This window comes from Eucalyptus grandis, chromosome 6 (genome assembly GCF_016545825.1).
Source record: "Eucalyptus grandis isolate ANBG69807.140 chromosome 6, ASM1654582v1, whole genome shotgun sequence".
Taxonomy (NCBI): domain Eukaryota; kingdom Viridiplantae; phylum Streptophyta; class Magnoliopsida; order Myrtales; family Myrtaceae; genus Eucalyptus; species Eucalyptus grandis.
This window is the reverse complement of record NC_052617.1, coordinates 30721896-30740035: the sequence shown is the minus strand read 5'-3', so window position 1 is coordinate 30740035 and position 18140 is coordinate 30721896. Positions and strand designations below refer to the sequence as shown.

At 40.0% G+C, this 18140-nt stretch overlaps 3 protein-coding genes across 4 annotated transcripts; 1 reads left to right on the top strand and 2 right to left on the bottom strand.

Moving 5' to 3' along the window:
* Nucleotides 1-213: 213 nt before the first annotated feature.
* On the top strand, nt 214-5128 carry LOC104423267 (kelch repeat-containing protein At3g27220). Its single transcript, XM_039315662.1, is given in 10 exon segments — nt 214-914; nt 1113-1295; nt 2096-2325; nt 2638-2789; nt 2792-2807; nt 3261-3274; nt 3277-3365; nt 3620-3826; nt 4715-4733; nt 4736-5128. Coding segments are annotated over 10 exon segments (1260 nt in total). The 5' UTR covers nt 214-707; the 3' UTR covers nt 4879-5128.
* Nucleotides 5129-5348: 220 nt separating this feature from the next.
* Nucleotides 5349-9120, bottom strand: LOC104423266 (F-box/kelch-repeat protein At1g51550). Its single transcript, XM_010035776.3, is given in 4 exon segments — nt 5349-5548; nt 5551-5703; nt 5706-6401; nt 8306-9120. Coding segments are annotated over 4 exon segments (1359 nt in total). The 5' UTR covers nt 8721-9120; the 3' UTR covers nt 5349-5453.
* A 1329-nt stretch (nt 9121-10449) lies between these two features.
* LOC104423265 (GATA transcription factor 28) lies at nt 10450-16774 on the bottom strand. Of its 2 annotated transcripts, none has more exons than XM_039314750.1 (7): nt 16221-16774; nt 15707-15790; nt 15498-15631; nt 15229-15360; nt 11592-11697; nt 11031-11099; nt 10450-10919 (listed from the first exon to the last, which is right to left on the bottom strand). In XM_039314750.1, the coding sequence occupies exons 1-7, from the start codon at nt 16524-16526 to the stop codon at nt 10896-10898; spliced, it is 855 nt and encodes a 284-aa protein (XP_039170684.1). In that variant the 5' UTR covers nt 16527-16774; the 3' UTR covers nt 10450-10895. The 2 variants fall into 2 exon arrangements, with proteins under 2 accessions (XP_039170684.1, XP_039170683.1); XM_039314749.1 differs by having other exon boundaries at nt 10450-10925; nt 16221-16773.
* Between the last annotated feature and the right edge of the window lie 1366 nt (nt 16775-18140).

Below are 18140 nucleotides of genomic sequence, written 5' to 3'. Positions count from 1 at the left end.
ACGAGAAGCCATTTCCCTCCTCTATTGTCATTGTTAGAGACCTTCTTCCTCCTTCTCTGTTGTCTTTGTTAGATAAAAGACTCCAAACGCGTTAGTCTTATGGAGAGAATGTGATTCGAGGTAACAGGCAGGAGGAGAGTGAAGAAGTCTTCTCGAATTTTAATACAATTTCTCTCTCTCTCTCGTCTCGCCTCGTCTCACTCGGTCTCGCGGGTAGCGGCGTCGCCTTTGTCGGTCAGACGCCAATCAGAGCCCCACTCCTCCTAGGCACTCTCCCTCTCTCTCCCTTTCCATGTCGATTTCGATTTCGATTTCGATTTCGACTTCTTCCTCGAACGCTTCGATTTCGGGGGCCGGGCGCTAGCTTTCATCCTCTGATTTTTTATTTAGTAAAACAATCATCTTTATTTTCTGAGATTTTGCGTGTTATGACGTATATATTTTTTCTTTTTTAATTGTAGTAAAAATACTAAAATCTCCATGACCATGACAGAGAGGACGTGAAAAGAACTGACCCCAGCAGGGGAGGTGGAAGACGAACACTTTGGGGAAGCAAGATCTTCCTTCTTCTTCACCTTCTCCTTCCTGCGCAAGTGTGAATGCAATTGCTCGCCTTTCGAGCTCTGGATCCATCGGTGCGGCCGTAGATTCCGATCCGAGCCGCGCCACCATCGTCACATGCTCAGATCTCCGGCCCAATCGGGGAGATGGGGAGGCCGGTGGGGAAGCATAAATCTGCCAGATTGGTGTTCGGATGCGTCCTCCTCCTAGGGTGCGGCCTCGTTTACGACTATTTCTGGGCTGCTTCTCCGCGCTTCACTTCTTCCTCTTCTTTTCTTTCCTCCAATTGGGCTGCCGACAATCCCCCCTCCAGCATAACCGTGCCCAGCACCCCTGATCGGAGCTCCCTCGAGGTACCCATTCTTGCGCACTCCCTGTTTCGGCTAGTCGCGGTCACTTTCTTGTTTGTTTACTGGGGAAAGGATGGCCCACGATTCGATTTTGGCTTTTGCAAATGCTGGGAGAGACTTGCTCATTCGGGATTTACGATGAATAATGCTTTCTCGTTGACCTGCGTAATTGAAGGCCAAGAGGGTTGTGTTCTTTTATAGGGACGACCTGCGGCGAGGGATGATGCTCCTGGGAGAGTCTTGTCTGCAACTTTTGCAGATTTACCTGGGCCGGAGCTGAAATGGGAGAGGATGGCTCCTGCGCCGGTGCCTCGATTAGATGGGGCAGCAATTCAGATAAAGAATCTGCTTTATGTGTTCGCCGGATACAGCACTATTGATTTTGTAAGCACCCCACCGACCTCCTTGGTTTGGCGTGTTTTATCTGGACTAGGAAGCAAGCTATCAACTTAAATGTCTATATCATTCTCGTACTATGTTAACTGGGCAGCTTTGCTGCTCCTCCTGGGAACTTTTCTATTCTTGTTGTTGCTTTGTTACTCTAATGATGCATTGTGGTGAACTTTGCGTCCCCTGTTATGTTAAGCCTTATAAATAGAACTATGCCGGACAAAAAGCAAGAAATTTATTCATTTTTGCCTTGGGTAGATAATGAAGGGCTCAGTCAGCTAAATCCCAAATATATTGCCACGGAAGCATGACTCGAGATTGGTTTAATTCCCAGAAATGCTGTTTGGACCAGCCTCCTTGCTTGTGTTGTCTAGTGTCATGAATTGTTATATGAAGAACATGCAAACGTGCCAGGAGTATGTAGTACTAAAGTACTTGGATCAGCATCATTACTTCAGTAATTGTGAGCCATGTGAGTTGATTTCTGAGGCAAATGAGCGATGTTTGGGATTGGACTGGTGAGACTTGAGTTTATGTGTGATCACCTTGAGTTGGATACCTTGTTTCCCCTGTTAAATTCCTCATGAGATATTTCATGTCATATTCTTATTATGCTAATCGCGAGTGCTCTCATAGTATTATCATGTATTCCTTCGGCCATGTTGCCTTCTCACTTAGGAGACATATCTAACCACGGATGTAAAGTTGGCGTGTTTTGCATTGTATGGTACTGTATCTGAGCCTGGAGGTTCTGACACTTCCTCTTTTGCTTTAATTTTTGGTTGGCCAAACAGGTGCATTCTCATGTTGACATATTCAACTTTTCAGATAATACTTGGGGAGGAAGATTTGACATGCCAAAAGAAATGGCTCATTCACACTTGGGAATGGTGACAGATGGGATATATATATATGTGGTCACAGGACAATATGGTCCACAGTGTCGTGGACCTACAGCACACAATTTCGTGTTAGATACTGAGACCAAGCAGTGGCATGACTTGCTCCCTTTACCGGTTCCTAGGTACATTATTTGTTCTCCAAATCTTAAGTTTTAGGCCTTCTAGAGAAACTTCTTATCATCATACTCTTGTTTTCTGGGGTAATTTTCTGTGGGAGTACTTTAATAATCTTTATGAGCATGATGAGCTTTTACAAATCATACTGAATATGTGAGATCCTATATCGTTTGTTCTTTTTTTCCTCCCAACTTGTTTCCTTATTGCAATTATCATTTTTCTTTGTAAATGGCTCCAATTGGATTTTACTCCTGTCGAAATCAGTGGAATTGTTCTTGCCTCTCCTTTAAGGACGTTTTTAAATTTGCGAATTTTAGGTATGCACCTGCAACCCAACTTTGGAGAGGTAGACTTCATGTGATGGGAGGCAGCAAAGAAAATAGGCATACGCCTGCAGTTGAGCACTGGAGTCTTGCTGTGAAGGATGGAAAAGCATTGGAGACGGAATGGAGGAATGAAATAACAATTCCCGTGGAGGACCTCATAGGTTCATTTCCCCTTTTTTGGAGATATCCTCTCTAATTTATTTCAGTGCATGGTTATCCATTGCTATAGTTGTTTCTGCTGCTCTTAAGGATGCTCACTTGAAAATTTTATATATCTTGAGTAACAATCTTGTACAACAAGGAGCACTTGATCACTGTAGGCGTAGAATCACTCTCATAAATGCAGACATCTACTTAATGGTTTTCCCTTAATCTTTGAGAAATGTATGGATTCAGTGTAAAAACATTGACTACTTGGAAAGAAGAAACTCAAGATTACTTGGAGGACCTTTATCCCATGCGATTTGTTAGAGGCATTTCCATTTCCAAATATCCATTGGATTTTCACATAAGCATTCTATTGGATTTTCGCATGAGCATCATCACCTTTCCGAAATGTTAAAAGACGTTTAATCAATTCTATGTTGTTTCACCTTGAAATTATTTCCATGCAGGGCCTGTGTTGTGGTTGTGACCGATTGATGGTTATAGGTGGTCAAGAAGGTGATTTCATGGCAAAACCTGGATCGCCTATTTTCAAATGCTCCCGTAGAAAAGAGGTAGCCTGATTAGTGTCCCTCTCAAAATTTCTTTAGAGACGGGAAAACTTATGTTGTTGACCTGGTCGACGTCATTGGATTCTTGTTATATAACTTAATATCTCTTCGTGGTTTTCTCAGTTCATCTGTTCATGTGTCTTCTACAGTATACTTTTTGTTGTTTTTTGTGTTCCGAGGGGACTGCCTACCTATAGCATCTATTTGATAAATTTAGCTTTTGCTTAACCAAGGCAATGCTTTGTTCACTCTGTCAGGTTGTTTACGGCGATGTTTACATGCTGGACGATGAGAACAAGTGGAAAGTATTACCTTCAATGATAAAGCCAAACTCCCACATCGAGTTTGCTTGGGCTCATGTTAATAATTCTCTTATCATTGCTGGAGGCACAACGGAGAAGCATCCCGTGACAAAGAAGATGGTGCTTAACGGGGAACTGGTTCAGTTTAATTTAGATACACTGGTATTAACTCCTTTCTTCATTATAGTTGGAAAGAAGACATGCCCATAACTGTGTCTACACTTGCCTTGGAACGTAGATGGGTAGATAAAATAATTAACCATGCTCATCGTATTCACCGTTACAACACTGATCATGGTTTGAAGCTCTGCCTAATTAATCATATTTTATTGTCAACATTGCTTGTATGGTTCTTTGCCTATTCTCCTTGTATGCCATTGGTCCATTGTTCATCAGGTCACTTAAACACTTTTCAAGTTATCCTGCTCTACAAATTCATGATATTTCCTGAATCTCAGGGCCATTTGGTTCTCTTTGTCCCTTATCATGCACTGAGTATAGTTGTTGCATTGCTTACAATTCTGAATGATTAATTTGTCAAAGTTTAAAGCATAAACATATTTTACGAGGTTTCTCCTTTGGCATCCTGTGAAGCTTGGTTTTTTGTTAAATCTCAAGCATAAACACATTTCGCAAATTTTTATTTTTTTGACATCCTGTGAATCTTGGTTTCTGGGGGCTTTACAAGATGGTACTACCTTTTCAGGTCAAAGATCTTCATTCTCATTCCTTTTTTGGGTTCTGTTATGTCCTTTTTCTGGTCATGTCACTGCCTTTGCTTAAGTACATTCAGCTACGATGCTATTACATGGTTTATCATCACCAGGTTCCATGCCTGTCTTCCCATTCCCCATTTTACTCAGCAAAGAACTAACCTGTTCGAGATAGATGTTTTCTCCTAGGTCAATACAACAAATAAACTTTGATTGCTCCAGCTAATGGACAGACCCCTTGATAATTTCATATCATTCAGAAGAGCTCAGTTTATTTGATACACTTCACTAATTGTACTTTTTGCCTTTTACTTCTGTCATATCCGAAATGATGCAGAAATGGTCTGTGATTGGTAAACTCCTTACCGTGTGAAGACTACACTTGTTGGGTTCTGGGATGGGTGGTTTTACTTCACATCAGGACAGCGAGACAAAGGACCGGCTGATCCATCACCAAAGAAGGTCATCGGAGAGATGTGGAGAACCAAATTAAGATTGTAATTTTTTGTTTCCGACTGATTCTTTTATTGGGTACTTGGGATGCAATTTTTTGGTTATGATGCGTTATGCCTAGTTCAGTGGGAACAAGGGGCGGGAATGGTGTCTCCCCTAACCATGTATAGAAATGCAGGCTTCACGGGACCAATACTGTAACTGTCTTAAGTTCTAGTGTTATATCTCCATTGATTCTTGAGGAACCATTCTGGTATGAACTACTTCGTGATGAAATTGTCCATTGGAATTTGACGCATTGGGCGCAGCATACTTGTGTCTCCTTTCTGGTCTCCTTATAACAAGTATCAAGAGCTCTAAAAAACATGGTCAATGCAATTCAATGCTCCCCCTGTGATTACCAACACCCCAGGACTATGGTCAGGAATAAGCCATTTAAGGATTTTATCTTTCCATGCTCTAGGGTATCCCACGGAAAACAACCTCGCCAATAGGAGTAGATTCGTGTCTAATTCCTTTTTTATTAGATGCATGGATATCATTTAATCGTAGAGTCAGCGGTACATACAGGACCAGGTAAGCGACCGAGACAAAATGATAAACTGCACCTATTCTACTGGTCTTCAGAGCCGAAGCATTAGTTCTGCCAGGAAGAGCTCCCCATCAAACCTGAGGCCGGATGATTCTGCAGGTTGAATCAAGCCATCCATCATTCCCCATATACATACAGGTATCTTCCTGAATGATCAGCACAAGTTCGATGAAATGATCTACCGTTGGGTTTGTAACCTTTGGAGTTCAATCTTTTCCACGACTTCCCTTCAATTGGCTGGAATCTGATGGATGGAATTGCTTTAATGTCCAACACCCAAAGTCATTCTTTCGGTTCCTGCATGAATCCTCACCCCCATGAATTAGCAGGCGACCTCCTAAGACGAGGTTAGCCGAGTGGCCGACTCTTGGAAGGCAAACGCCATCGGGTATATCACTTAACTCGTAGAACAATTCCACCCACGTCCCATTGCCCTCAGACAAATCCAAGAGCCACACATCGTTGAGCACCTCGTAGCCCAATCCTCTCCCTCCAAATAACACTGCTAGGCTTCCCCCGATGCAAGTCAGTGAGTGACCTGAACGAGCAGGGGGTGATGGCTGAGTCACAACCTCATGCCATCTTCCTAAACAGAAGTTTTCAGACAGTTCCAATACCCACGTGTCTCCTAATCGAACGCCATACAACCCTATTCCTCCGTAGACAACCATCTTCCGGTCGTCGATGCAGCATGCAGCATGTGCTCCACGGGCTGGTGGTACGATTGAATCCACATCAAGTAGCCTCCACAATAACGTGATGCCCAGAGTCTCATGCCCTGCGACTTGCCCCACCCACGTATCATTTTGGCGGTTCCCATGGTCATTGATTCCTCCGAACAGAACAAGGAAATCGCCAATCACCACACATGTATGCCCAAATCTTCCACTTGGAGAGCCTGAATTCACCCTCTGCCATCTTAATCTCCTCCTAAAATCTTGTCCAATATACGCCACCCAAGTGTCGTCGAGATGACGTCCTAATGTGATCAAGATATTAGATAAAGAGAACAGTATTCAATAATGAAATCATGCATTTGCTGATCTACTATGGCCGAAAAAGTTTTACTCTGCCGTTGAATGCAAATGAACCACTTGCTCAAGCCAACCATAACAGATGCTCAGCTCCAAGAACCATTTGATATAAGAATATACTCTCCCTTTTAGGAAACAAACTATAAAGAGATCATTTTTCGGTTTTTCAGAATTGTCATTTGGGACCAGTCTTATCCTGTATAACTCTTACAGAGCTTGATGCATGAGGTACATCCTTGAAGAAGCAATTTGCTAATAAAGCTATGAACTTTTTATGTCACTCCTCTCCTGAATTAAAAGATCCTTAAAAAAGAATGGTTAGAAAAAGCTAGGATAATTTATCACACCAGCAATCAGACCACGGACTAAAGATCGAAGCAATAATGCGGAGAGCTACATGGGTGGGGCAATACGAAGATGCGAGGCAAATAATACCGGATTAATGATTAACATCCACATAAGAAAAGCTGGTCTAACAGAAACTACTTTGCATTGAAATGACATATCACTGAAGCACGTTCACCAAGGAAAAGAGAATCAAAACTGAGCAAAGAGTTAGAAGGTAAAGGATTTCTATGATGCAAACGCTTGTATGGCAAAACCATCAAAAATTGAATACAGGAAGACAGTCATCAGCTGTTAGATAAATGTGAACAATTCCACATCTAATATCATTCCATGAGGAGGTCAGTCAGCAAGGATTTCTCGTGAATCAGCAAATCCGAGTGTTCATATACTGATAGGGCCAGATTAGAAAACCAAAAGCAATCCTCCTCTCCCCACTAAGTATCCAAAAGATGAAAGGACGGAGGCTACGCTTTTGGTGCCCCTCCGATCATGATTAAAGAATTCAGGACTGATGGTCACCCGTGAATATCAATTCCACATTCTCTCTCTGGCTATCTTCGTAATGGTTTGAGCCATTGAAACAATGCTATTAGGAGGAAGAAAAGTTACCGTGATGATGCTAACAGAACCTCGTCTCAGAAAGGCAAAGTGCCAGTCTATTTTCTTTGGGAGACAAACAAGTTTGCAAGAGCTATTCTGATGATCTACCCCTTCCATTGGCAGCTTCATCTCAATAAAATGCTGAGCGGTACTCATTTTGGTCACGGACAATAGCAAGCTAAGGAATATTCATGGTGGTCATTGTCAATACCAAGCAACAAGGACTCTCTATATTAAACCAATGCCTAAGCTAGTTCACTTCAAATGCTTCTCAGACAGCAAATATTACACTTCTCATCCATGGCTTTATATTGTTTTGATGGTGTGACGATCATTGTCAATTTTCAATTATCGGTAGCATTGGGAGTATAAAAAGGCATGATCGAGGCAATGACATATTCATGCCTTGTCAGTCATATATACGAATTAGGTAAGCCTGCATTAGAGCATCAATTACGGAAACTTAAAGAATGTACTTTGGGCTCTATCCTGAGCCTGGAGGCCCATCAATTATGGCAAGTTTAGGCAGTTACAAAAGCTCCATTTGTACAGGGAGCTCCGAATTGGGGGCAAAAAAAAAAAAAAAAAAAGAAGAAGAATCAGATATAAATCACGTGGCCAGAAAACACAATCCAAATCCTACAAATCTTTCTAGGCAGACCATGGTAGTGTATTTCTGCTGAAGACAACAGAAACCCAGAGAACTTAACTAATTGGGAAGTATGCATATGCTCACTGAAAACCCATCATCTTACAAACATATTGACAGTGATCATCATCATATTCAGGAAATAGAAAGCACAGTTTATTTATTTATTTATTTTTATTTATTTATTTATTTTGGTCATAAAAAGCACAGTTTATTGAATACTTGAAGTTCCAAGAGCAATAAGAGACTTACCTCCCTCACAGCCTCCGCCAAACAAAACCAAGCAATCAGACACGAAGTTGAGAGAGTGAGAGGCCCTTGGGCTGGGCAACACCATCTCACCACCACCGGTCTCCGAAAGATTATGACATGCGACGGAGTCAAGATGAAGCACATGGTTGTAAATCTTCATCCATGGGAACTCACCCTCTCGATAATACGAGGATTTGAGGGCATCCACTAAGGTGGGTCCCCAGTCTCTCCTGCATATGGACTCCCAGAGAGCATCGGAGCATGCTAAAGTCCTTAACTTTTTGCAAGTCATGGAGAAACAAACGATTGAATCAAACGGTAGGAGGAGCAAGATTGAAAAAAGATGGTCTGGGGCTAAATTGCTTATGGGAGATCCATCAGTGGTGGTGCTGGTGCTGGTCCTGGCCTCCGCCATGAAAAGGAGCTCTGGATGCTACTGGGCACTGTGCAAGAGTTGTGGAGAGTCAATCATTGGGATGCTCTGGTGGAAGGGGAGGTCAAGTGATGAAGCTGGTGGGCTGATATTGTCGAGAAGCAAAGCAACAATGACAAAGAATGGTGAAAACTTTCCTACTGGACAGGATGGATGATGGGGGGCTCCCATGTGTTTTGTCCTGTTTCTGAAACTTTGAGCTCCACTTGTGAGCATCCTGTACTGCTTTAAAACATCAAACTCCCCCCCTATCTAGTTGATCTAGTTGTGCACTGTGCTTAGTTTCTCGATTGGAAACCCATTGCAAAGCCTGCTCCGCATCTACATTTTCACCGAAGAAGAGTGACGATTAAGCCACATCTCTTTTTGAATTGACCTCTGCTGATTGAACCTTCAGTTTCTTTTTGTCAGTTGAACGAGAGTTTGATAAATAGAAAGGTTTTGATTTTGAGCCGCACAAAGGATGACTTTTTGTAGGGAGTTACCGGTGGCTAGCAAGATATTTGGGCGTTGAATATTTCTAAGACTGCATCTTTTATATTATTCTAAATATTTGTGTCGACATTCATTTTTACAAAGAGAGATAAACGTACGTGGAAAATCATAACATAATAGATATTCCTATTAATCAATTTTCCGATAGAATTTAAATAGAGCTTTATCTAAAAGATCCGAATCCCATCGTGTAGATTCATCTTTTGATTTATTATAAAGCATACCTTCAAATTTTTGTGATGAGAGATTTATTTATTGATCCTTTAATATTATTCATTCGTCAAATATGAGTCGAATATGAGATTCATCATCTAATGTTATTATTTCTCAAATATGATTTTGATATTATATAGTTGTCTTCTAATATATTATTTGTCAAATATAAGATGGCTATCCTTACATTATCAAACTCTTTCAAATAGAATTATGTAATAATTCAGATATGAATCAAATATACGTAATAATTTATCTTTAAACATTTATTACCAAAACTTTCATTATTCTACTGAATTATGTAAAACATATCGATAAAAAAATAATTACCAAATTATGCATCGATATTAGATGCAAAATTAGAGATTTTCTAGGATTAGAGCACGGCTAAATAACTATTAAAAACAAATTATTTCGGTGAAGCTTGCATGGAAGCGTACCATGTGATTTATGCTCATCCGATGAATAACATTCAAGTATAAGGATGTAGTTTTCAATAACATTCAAGCATATACAGATGCTTTCGAATGGAGAGATGAACCCTACCTCGACAGTGAAAATAGAAATATGAATGTATGAATATGCGTCCTGTATCTTTAAGCCAAAACCATGTTTGGTCTCGCAAAAAATGATAATGCCCATTCGAATTCGAGATAACTACATGGTTTGTGTCAAGACGTGAATTATTTTGGTGTCTGGAAAAAAAAAACTAAAAAAGAAAGTTGATCTTCTAACAAAAGTCTGATGTCGTTGCTTTGGCTTCTATAAATATCCTTAGGCTGTCCATTTCTTGCTGCTCTTTTCAATTGAGAACAAACTGACAGGGTCAATTGCAAGCATTATATGACTATTCTCAGTAGTAAAACTTGAACTACGAAATTGAAGTCCCAAGGATCAAATCCAAACATGACCACACTAGAGATAACTACAAAAATAAAACAGTCAGAGAGAACCTATACATCCAGCTGGTTTCGGAATATATACAATAAAAAAGAACAAGAGATCAAGAATTATAAGTAAACGCGTAGGATCGGGAAGCGATTAACATTATTGTTCAGCCATTTAACACAAAAGGGCACTTTCGAGTAATGAAACTCTAGATAAGACTGCGAAGAACCATCTCGCTTATTTATACACAGTTTAGGTCAAGATTTACAAAACGAGGGAAAATTGCAGTTCCTCTGAAACCTAACAACAGGAAAACCATCCCAAAACCCAGCAGTTGCTTGGCCAGCGTATAGGGAAATTTTCCAAGACCTGCATCCATCTGGAAAGCCAGAAAGGACATCCTATGCAGTAAATTGAGTATGTCACCATCCGAAAGGAAGTCTCTTATAAACCTCCAAGTGTGCTCCCTCGAATTGTCTAACATCAATATCTTTTTGCTGGTTGGGCCAAGGACTGTAGTTATGATGAATCACTAGCATTTTCAGTGATTCTAAGGACCACTTAATCAGCCCCCAGATTTGCGCTCTGCATCTATCAACATAGAGAGGAGATGTAACAAGTGAACACAATCCCCAAGCAGAAAAACAACTCTAAAAGACTCAGATAATTTAGCAGAAGCAGCAACTGGTTGCCCACCTCATTCCTGTTTAAGGAAGAAACTTGTACACCTGGGTGGGCTGCCTTCGAAAGATCCCTTAAAGTTCCCTAAACATCATTAAGAAATTTCTGCAGTAAGCAAATGCTTTTCAAAATCTTTTAGACTGAAGAGCCATAGAGACAAGTCAAGACATTTCTTCTTGTTTAAAGGCAAAAACTTGGTCAAGCAATTGCAAGTGAACATGCGGATGCTAATGTAAAAGATACGAATCTAAGGCATCACTTTTACTGCACCAACACCTGCCAAATAATATCATAGCGTCTACCCTAGCCAATGGTGAAGTCTCAAAAGAATACCATTACCACAAACAGCATCAGTCATCTTTGCTTCACCAATGTGGCAAATAAACAAATCAAGTAGATTACCTAATTTTCAAACCAGGATTAGTTATAACATACTAAATCTTATAGCAGTGAAATATTTCCTAACATGGTATTTGTGCCATAGTCATTGTTTATATTGCATCTTGAGAATTAGAACAGGAAAAATATGATTTGAACAAACTCAAAACCACATCACAACTAGACTCTAGCATTCACCTTGTTTGCCCACATCAGTCCGCATGCATTGCAAAGGGTCCTTGGTCCTTCAGGGCCACGTCGCATCATAGGAGTAGATTTCTCACTAATCCCGCAGTGATGACATCTGCACAGATTTTCAGACAAGCATTAGATTTATCAAAAACTGAATGCAATGCAAGGCTCAACTTATACAATGTATGTTACCGGATGGCAGCAATTAAGCTATCGTGAAAACATATATACATGAAGAGCTAACAGGCTACCATTGTTTGGATAAGGTAGTGCTTCAAGAATCAGAAGGGACTACACATATACCTCCCTTTCTCATGTCCCTAGATTAAATCCTAGAGAAAGAATTTGCTCCCACTTTGAGAAAGTTGTAAGATAATCCACCATTAATTATCATGAACAAGTCAATGCGAATTGCGAAATTGTCAGCATAACTCTGTTAAAACCGTTTTAAATTATGAATGTAAAATTCTTCGCGACAATCAAACTTTTCTAGATCACTTGTCATAAGTATACACAGGTTGCATAACTTGAGTAACTTTCTAACATAAGTATCATTATGTTTAGCTTACCAAAGGCTGGTTAGAATCTTACACATCAATATTTGTTGGTTCTATAGTATTAATGGAGATTATGACGATTAAACAGCCAATAAAACATTCAAATAATGGCTCCGACATAACAGCAACAAAGAGACTATCTCCCATTATGAAGTGTGAGTTTAAGGCAATTTAGTGATGGAGTTGTGGAGTCTGACAGAGGGAAGTATTGTAAAAATGGTATATCTGATTTTGAAGAATTTTCAATGTAAAAATTTGTGTGTTTTCTTCTCTGATTTCTTCTCTTTACATTTCTCGTTCTTAATAGATGGTAGTTAGAGCTCTGGTTCAATGGAATAGTGGAAGCAATGAAGATGGACGAATTGACGGTGAAGATTGATCAATTCAATGGTGAGGACTCTGGTGTATTAGAAGAGCCTCCATTGAGAGTAAAACTAGAATTGATGAAGCAAGAAGACTGGGAATTGTTAGATCAGGAAGTGCTAGGTGTAATTGTCTCATGCTGGCGTGGGACATTGCCTTCAACATTGCCAACGAGAAGATGACAGCCAAATTGACAAGCGATTTGCAACATGTACTAGAAGCCGCATTAAACAAGGTATATCCGATGCATTGTCTCTTCAATCTAAAGATGGACGGAGGCGCTTCTGTGACATTACACATCAGCGAATCTAATGTGATCACAACTTAATTGAGTTCAATGGAAATCAAATTCAATGATGAGGTAAAAGCTTTGATTCAATTATCTCCTCTACTTCAGCTGGAGCACAACTATGACTGTGGGGAGTAGTGCGTCAAATCAGAAGAAGTTGAAGCTTTAGAGAGATTTGATTCTTTGTAAGAATTTACCAAAAAGAGTATGGCGAATCTTCAGGCACTGCCTTTAGTACTCAAGGTAGAGGGAGAAGCAATTAATAAGGTCATAATCAGAACCATATCCAGTGATGGTTTTGACTGATGCTTGGGAACCAGAATATTTTTCAGAAGCAATGCAAGATATAAATTCTATTAAGTGAAAGTTGACAATGTAGAATAAGTTGGATTCACTCAAGAAGAACAAGATACAATTGCTAACTCAGTTACTGGATTGGAAGAAGGCATTGTAGAAAAGTGAGTGTATAGAGCCAGAAGAACCCAATGGCAGAAAGAGGTACAAAGCAAGATTGGTACTGAAAGGTTTTTGCAAAAGAAAGGAATTCACTACACAGAGATTTTCTCTCCTTTTGTAAAGTGGACCACTATCGGGTTAGTATTGAGTATTCAAATTGCTGAGAATTTACATCTAGTATAATTTAATGCGTAGACTGCATATGGTGACTTGGAGGGGGATATCTACAATGTACAACTAGAAGGTTTTCAAGTTCCTGGCAAAGAAACTATGTGTGTAAGTTATAGAAAAGTTTGTATGATTTGGAGCAAACTTGAGTGAAGTGGTACAGGAAATTCAACACATTTATTTGTGTTAACGGGTCCTCTAAACATTTATTTTGACATTTTATGTGAATGATATGCTCATTACACAACCTACCCACGAAAGAGATCAACAAACTGAACTAGCAATTGCCAAAGGAGTTCATGGAGGACTTGGGAGTAGAAATCGAATTTTTCGGATGAGGATCATGCGAGATAGAACATAAGGAATTTAAAGTTGTCTCGGGAAAAGTACATTGAGGAAGTGCTGGACAAGCTCAGTGTTTGGAATACAAAGTCCATAAGAACTCCTTTAAGAAGCCACTTCAACCTCTCGAAGGAGCAATTACCAAAGACAAATCAAGAGCGGAGATTACATGGCTAAGGTGTCTTATCTGTCAGTTGTCAACAGTTTGATGTATGTTATGGTGAGTAGTTTGTACCAAACCAAAAGTAGCTCATCTAGTGTGAGTTGTGAGTGGATACATGGCTAATCCCAGATTTAAGTATTGGGAGGCTGAATGACTACCAAGATACCTAAGAGGCACCTCGGATATTACACGTTTCATGGAAACAATATGACATCACAAGGCTTTGTCAATGCAGATCTTGGTTTTTTTTTCGGACAATAGCAAGAGCACCTCAGTTATGTATTTACCTTAGGAGGCACTACAGTAAGTTGGATTTCTAGACTTTGGGAACTGTGTGCCCCTCTCAACCACTAAAACAGAGTATGTTGTTGTATCTACAGCTAATAAGGAGGTGATCTAGTCGAAGAATCTTCTGAAAGAGATAAGCAAGGAGAAGGATAGAAGTGTTCTTTTCAATAACTATCAGGGCTGTTTGTCTAGCAAAGAATCTGGTATTTCACTCAAGAACAAAGCACATTCGATTGAAGTATCGTATATTTGAGCTGACAAATGATAGGACGTTGTAATTGAAGAAAATCCTCAGTGCAAAGAATCCAACAGATATATTAACCAAGGGTGTCACTAATGGAGAAACTGAGGTTGTGCATTGTCTTAATTGGCCTCCATGGTTAGTGATAAAATGGTGCCACTGCACTTGAACAATTTGGGTCATAAAGACGAGAGAAGATTATGAAAGATTGTCAGCCTCTAAGTGGGAGATTGACAAAGTCATGGAGTCTGATGAAGAAAAATTATGTAAAAAGGATATAGATGAATTTCTACTGTAACTTTATAAGCCCTAAACTCCTCTTATATATAAGGGGATCTCTCTTGTAATCGTAACTTAATATTGATAGTAAAAAGATTGTCATGTGCAACACTGATTTTTTCCTTCTTCATTTTGAAGGGTTTTCCACGTAAAATTTTTTTGTGTTTCTTCTTTAATTCTCTCACATTTACGTTTCTTCTTCTGAGTCCACTCTTGCTCCATCCATCAATGAGAAGAGCACAAGCTCCAGTTAGCCTAATACCTGAAGACAGCCGCAAGCTCACCACTCAACCCCATCCTAATTCAGTTGTCCAATGAGAAGAGAATCTTCTATGGAGTACCTTTATCATGCTTCAGGAAACTAATGGTATGCATGTCCAGAGATCAGACTCAATGTGAAATTTCTTATCCTCAGGCGTTACTGTTTCTAGGGATGAGAGGCATGATCTTTTATTATAGACACCAGACACTGACAACATTACAGACTCGTAACTTACAGGATCTCTTGATGCGGGGATCCATTACTCTCAGGTCCCCAACTCTGGTTTGATTCCCATGTCGTCACAGCTGAAGAAGATTCATCATTGTTGGGTTTTGAAGATGAAAACTGACCCTTATTTCTTTGCATCCTAAGACCATGTCAGAAAAGACAGTAGGAAAGGTAGAAGGATTGTTACTTCTGCATGTGAAAATAATCCGAGAGCAGCTACCAAAAGTTAGATTAGAGAAAGTAACAATAAAAAAATTATCAAAAATTGTGTCATACCTAAGTGCCACCTCTTTACGGACTGCATAGCGAATTTTCTTGTCAAAATTTCGTTCCTTTTTCTTTTCACGAAATCGAATCAGTGAAGCCAGCCTCTGTGGGACATTCGACCTTTGAGGAGTACCCATAAGATCCTGGTAAAATGCTTCATTAATGTGAAAGGCAACAAAGACCGCTAAAAGAAGTATTCTTCGGACAAGTTCTGATACCTGGTTTTGGTTGGTGGCTACTGGGATTGCAGGTGGATTAGGCGTCACTTCTCTCGCGCCAAGTAACAGCAGCACTGCTTGTACCTGAAGTGTGCAAAAGAAACTAATGCATGATCTCAATCAAGAATTTATAGAACAGATGGCAGCTTAACGAAAGTGGATGCTTAAGCTCCTGCAGAAAAACTCCAATACAAGCTGTCAAAGACGGCATTAGCCAGAATGTTTCGGACTTCTCTATTACTACAAGTTCTTAGCTTCGGACATCCAAAGAGTTCATGCCAACCACGGCAGCTACGTCAAAGTTCAAATTTTAACCAAATAAAGAATGAACAAGAGGCAAAACAACCGCAACCTCTCTATGTTTGCTCAACACGCGCAATCACAAAGGACCATCGTCTGTCGAAAAACGTTACACGAGGCTATTTTAACATGGAAAACCGAACCTCATCATGACAGAACAAAAGAGGCTGATCGAAAAGGAAAAGGGAACAAGGGATGGGGCTCAAGTCCCTACCTTTTGGGGCGGCACGGAGTCAAAAACATAAACTTGGCCCTGGAAAGAAAGAGTGAGCTGGTCGGCATCATCGCCTCCTCCGCGATTGTCCGAATCGTTCCCGGCGTCAGAGGGGACATCCCCTTCAACGCCCTCCCCGCCGCCGCCGCCGCCGCCGTCGTGATCGTCATTCATATCATTCCCATTGCTCAAATGCGGTAGCGCCTGCAACCCATGGTGATGCCGGTAATGGGGTTGCATGGGATGCCGATCGTGGGTCGGATCCCCCACATCCATCCCATCATCGCCCCCACGAGACCCGTCCATGTTTCTTCACAGCCTTTCTTCACACCCGCATTGCCAGAATCACCTTCATGTCCAGCGTTAACTGAACTGATCAGCCAGCGAGGGTAGCAAACTGATCAGCCATTCCGCTCAGTGACAGGAAATGGGACGAGTGAGATGGCTTGTTTTTGCAAGAGATAAACACGGTTCCTGACGAGAGAAACCAGAGGGGTGTTGCGCAGCTGCCGGATGCAGGTGGTGAAACTGATGGAATCAGAGGGCTGGGATTTCTCCTCCCTTTTTATGGGGTTTTTTTAAATACAAGAAAAGTTGGGCCCTTTTTTGAAGTTTCTTGGCTTGCTTCGTGTTATGCAATTTTCCTCCTTGACTGTTGTCGTTCTCTCTTGTGATATTTCGAGCACCAGTAAATCGTTATAATAGGATTAGAGTAGGACAAAAAAAAAAAAAAAACATTACGCATATATCTCGGACTAAATTGTTAAGATCGAAAAAATCATGACTAAATCAATATCTGCCCAATAAATTTAAGACCGATTGGACATTTCCCCCTCTATTCCCGTGTTAAGTTTGGAGCCATCCAAAACAAGATAAGGTCTCGCTTGTAGAGATTGGATAGAGGTGCAAAAAATTTCTAATGTCCGTAGTATAAAAGTTATCCTCTCTTTTCTTCTATTTTGTAATTTTGGTTCACATTAAAACTTAATGACTCATGCGTAGCTTTTTGGATCATGTTGAAACTTCATGAAAGCAACGGGAAAGTTAAAGCTCGTTCTCCTCCGTGCATCTTTGCTTCGTGTCTAAGCTTCATGAAAAAAGGAAGAAAGTCGAGACATTATCTTTTTCGAAATCATCATAGCAAGTGATCGTATTTATCTCTCTTACTAGGTTTGGAAATTTGTGGCTAATCTATCTCGTTAATATCACTATAATCTGTTCATATTCTTGTCACGATTCATATGTAACTCTGAAATGTTTAAGGTATGGATTATAGAATAATCATGCATTATTTGTTGGAGAGAGTCTCTATTTGTACATTTCTAATTTCTTTGGCTACATGTGATCATCTAAATTCGAATGAGAATGTGATGGGATTAACTGAGATCATAAATCCTCCTAATATCCTCTATTTATCAAAAGTAGATTTTTCTTTTTTTTTTGGTAATTTATAGCGTAGCAATTCATAATTAGTCCGTTCCTCTAGTTAGTGATAAAATGAGTCTGTCATAGTTGAAAGATACAAAAACAATGATGAAATTGTACATAATCTTGGGAATCATTTAATTGGCAATAGTATCCGACCGACAGACTTGGGGCCCCAAATAATGAAGAATGATAAATACATGTTGAAATATATGAAATGTTCCACTATTATATTCTTGAATATACTTGCCAGTTGTCATTATAAATTATAACAAAACCAAAAATTGAAATATACATGTCAAATCAAAATCACAACTGCCCCAAAATAATTGAAATATATTGAGAGATTTTCTAAAAGCAAAACTCAAGTGATGGCAATACTTATCCCATCGCTGACGAGCATCACTAACAATTATTTAGGGGTTACTATCAAATGATTTAGATCTCAAGTCACTCGTTTAAATCCCCAAATCACTTTGACTTTTACTCACACTA